This window comes from Vicia villosa, linkage group LG2 (genome assembly GCF_029867415.1).
Source record: "Vicia villosa cultivar HV-30 ecotype Madison, WI linkage group LG2, Vvil1.0, whole genome shotgun sequence".
NCBI classification, from domain to species: domain Eukaryota; kingdom Viridiplantae; phylum Streptophyta; class Magnoliopsida; order Fabales; family Fabaceae; genus Vicia; species Vicia villosa.
The window spans coordinates 109,599,302-109,603,006 of NC_081181.1; the positions used below are offsets into that span (position 1 = coordinate 109,599,302).

Genomic DNA, 3,705 nt, shown 5'->3' on the forward strand with positions numbered 1-3,705 from the left:
TATAACAACCTTCCAATCAATCATAAGTCTTACGGAGTCATAGGTGTGGTTGCATTGGTATAGATCATGGTTTGACCCAAAGCAAGCCTGCCTCTTGGAGTAAGTTTAGAGCATATTTCCTTTGGCACAATGAAATTCTATCTTGTGTTCGGACCACTTCAACTTGCTTCAAATCTTATATGCATTTTCCATTCCTTGTATGCTTTGAGCAATTTTAAGATCAACCGATTTATGTATCCATGACATAAGCATTGTGTTACATCTATCCCGAGCAATGGTGTTACAATTTCCATCATGTGGCCGAGGTAATACATCATTGATGAGATGAAATTTGTTCTCGGATCTTAAAACCATGATCATAGAATGAGTCCAAGAATGATAATTGCTACTGGTTAGTAAATGGGAAACAGGAAGCAAAGCCGTATTTTCATTTGAGTGCATGAAATAGGGATTCAAAGTAATAGTTTGATAACCTTTGTTAACATTGGAGGAGGATTCTTGCAGAGTTCACAATAGACATGTTGGGAACGAAAGAAAAACAATGGAGGATTCTTGATAAAAGAAAGAAAAGCTAAGATCAGTGAGCAAGAATCAGTTGAACATTGCGGAAAGAGCTTGATCATATGTCGATGATAATATATTAAAGCTATAATTGAGCATCATAAAGATACGAACACAACACCATGACGAGATGAGAAAGCTTGATAACACATTGTTATTACACACAATTTAACTTTACAAATGGTAGGCTCTGGCTTTATATATCAAGTAGTTAAACCTGTTAGGCTAGTTACAATCCAAAAGTAGCTAACTTGCATCGTTTTGAATAACTGTCATCACATTTATGAGGACTAGCATACAATTAAGCATAAATTAATCTAAACGACATGCCAACAGCAAAGTATCAGAGTTTCAAAGCTAAACGACATGCCAACAGCAAAGTATCAGAGTTTCAAAGCTAAACGACATGCCAACAGCAAAGTATCTGTATCAGACAGGGCATAAAGCATTTCTGAAAGTGTTCCAATCAACTTCAAATGTTAGAGTCTACTTAATCACATAAATCATAGATAGAACAAAATGAAAAAAAAAAAAAGCATAAAAACACAATGTTTTACAATAATGCCAAAAAATGATACAATAAATTGCAGTTCCTTTGGAGAAGACAAAACAGAAACTAATGAATTAAGATGTCAAGAATGCTGTTTCTGCGACCTGGTCTATCCTCTCTCCTCACATGCTCCTTCGCTTCATTTTCCCCATATTCTATCAACCCAACTTGACCCTTCGTCTTCCACAAAATCTCCCCAAAGCTTCTATGCCCAAAATATGCTTCCGCCTTCACCCTCTCCCCACCATGTCTCACAACCACTACCGGAATCCGTTCGTAGTACCCATTTTTCACACCTTCGAATTCGTCGAGTCTAACCACCGCATCATCCGACACAGCGTAAATCTCGCCCTTCACCCGGTGACCCGACCCGGGTAAGTTGATCAAGTACGGTACCCCGTGGGGTCCAACGACCAGAGGATGGGGATCCTTTGTGTGAGATGTATCAATAAAAACGGCGTCGTCTTTGGTTTTCAGATCTTCCATTAAACCATGGTTTGGAAATCCTCGTTTCAATGTGCCGTATGCGAAGATCAAGTTGGGTTTCGCCTTCGCCATTAATCTTCTCTTGCTTCCCGCGATTCTTACGTAAACTCTCGGGTTTTTCTTCCTTTTTAAAGGCACATTCTTATGGGCTTGTAGTTGGGCCTATAAGGAATTTAAATCAGCCCGTGGAATATACATTAGAAATGGGGAATGCTCATTCCATTGTGCTTCTGACACTCTTAAAATTTAGAGAGTGTTTTTCTTGCGTTTAAATATGAGAAAAGCTATCTTTATGCAACACCTACACCGTATAAAGTATGGATCAAATGTACAAATTTTATTTTTTTTGAATAATTTAATCAACTTTGGTATATGTGTAGTACATTTTTATTTTGTTTTTATGCATGGTGTATAATGGGGTGTAAGAAAAGTGGTGTACAAATAGCACCCCTCTTTAAATATGCATCTTCGGACGCACCTCAATCACAATTAAAATATGCTAGTATGAGTTTCATCATATTTTGAATAAAATATGGTCTGAAGATGCATTTTTGTATAGTATTAGAATGCATTTCTGAAATATATCCTAATTTTTTTTAGAGTGTGATAATTAAAAAGAAGATTATTTCAGATATGTATCTCTGAAACCTTCTTTGAATCACATCAGAACAATAACATTGTGCAAACATTCAATTTTTTAAGGCCAAAATGCATACATTAACTTATATTAACTTAAATTAACGTAAAGTCAAAGTAAGTGTTCTGGACTGGACCGTCGCCTGGCCCAATTAGACTGAAATGCCCAAACCTTTCTTGGCCCAAGGGAAATCCCTCCTCGTCAATCCATGCTCGTCAGACGGGCATAAGCGACACGACGTCCAGCTGAACGAACCTACTAGCCCTCAGTCGGGCAGGACTGTGCCCGAGCAAGACAACCTGTCTGACCTCAAGCAAGCGCTCCCTGCGAGCACCTCCACCCGCTCCTTTCATCCGATGAACCTCCCCCTCGCAGGGTTTCTTCACCTCCAACCCTCTGAATAAAACGGAGTCCATGCACTTCCTAAAAGACCGCGTCTCCCCTTAAACTTTAGACTGATTGACCCAAGATGGAGACCACGTGCTGGTCTCCACTATTCCCGTAGAATCCTTGTAGTCTCCGAATTGGGCTTGGGTATCCAGTCCAATGGCGAGATCTTGGCCCAACGTTGGGAGCTATAAATACCCTCTTTCACTAGAGGGTCAAGTAACATCATTCATTTCTCTCCTTTACCTTGTACTTGCACTCTGATTGCTCTATCTTCTCACTTTGGCATCAGAGTACCTTGCTGGTACACCCCCTCAGTTTACAAAGATCCAGTCCGTTGTAAGCCACGAAGATCTGTCTGATCAGGTACGATCAGTAAGTATTAATTTACTTTGTACATAAATGTTTACTTTGTACATAATTGTGCATTCCTTATTTATGACACCTCTTACATCGATAACTTTTTAAAGGTATGCATTACATAAATGTTTATTTTCTACATAGTCATGCATTCCTTATTTATGATATCTCATACATTGATAATTTTTTTGGTTTATGTTATCTAAGTTAGATATTCCTCACTCGGTCTGATGTTTTGGCATGGGTGGAATCTGTTGGTAAACAACATGGTATTGTTGTTTTTACTATTCATTCCGATGCCACATATGAGATGAGAAGGATGAAAGCAAATTGATTATGGTTTGCGAGAGAGAAGTAAATTATAAGAAGGTTGTGGGTGCATGTACATTTACTATGAAAGTGAAATACCCATTTATGCTGAGATCAGTGCCAAGTGGGTGTAGCTCCGGTCACAGTCAGGTGTGGGTTTCACAATCATATGCTAACTAAGGACTTAAATCGGAATGATGTACTAGGTTGTTTAAAAGATCATGAAAGAAATTTTGTGAATGACATGACCAAATATAACTTGGCTCCCATATACATAGTTGCTGCTTTGGAAGATAGAGATCCAGAAAACCTAATAAGTGTTACCCAGGTCTAGAAGGCTAGGTTTACATACAATGCGAGCAAGAGAGCTGCTTTGAGTGAAATGCAACATCTGATGAGTTTAATCCATAAAGAT

General features: G+C 38.6%; 1 protein-coding gene across 1 annotated transcript; it reads right to left on the reverse strand.

Annotated features, from left to right (window-relative positions):
• Positions 1–1,029: 1,029 nt before the first annotated feature.
• On the reverse strand, positions 1,030–1,733 carry LOC131646610 (putative gamma-glutamylcyclotransferase At3g02910). The gene has a single exon (XM_058916607.1). It carries the CDS (start codon positions 1,667–1,669, stop codon positions 1,178–1,180), a length of 492 nt encoding a protein of 163 aa, XP_058772590.1. The 5' UTR covers positions 1,670–1,733; the 3' UTR covers positions 1,030–1,177.
• Between the last annotated feature and the right edge of the window lie 1,972 nt (positions 1,734–3,705).

Coding starts and splice junctions, on each gene's coding strand:
- LOC131646610 (XM_058916607.1), bottom strand. CDS start 1,669: ATGGCGAAGGCGAAACCCAACTTGATCTTCGCATACGGCACATTGAAA.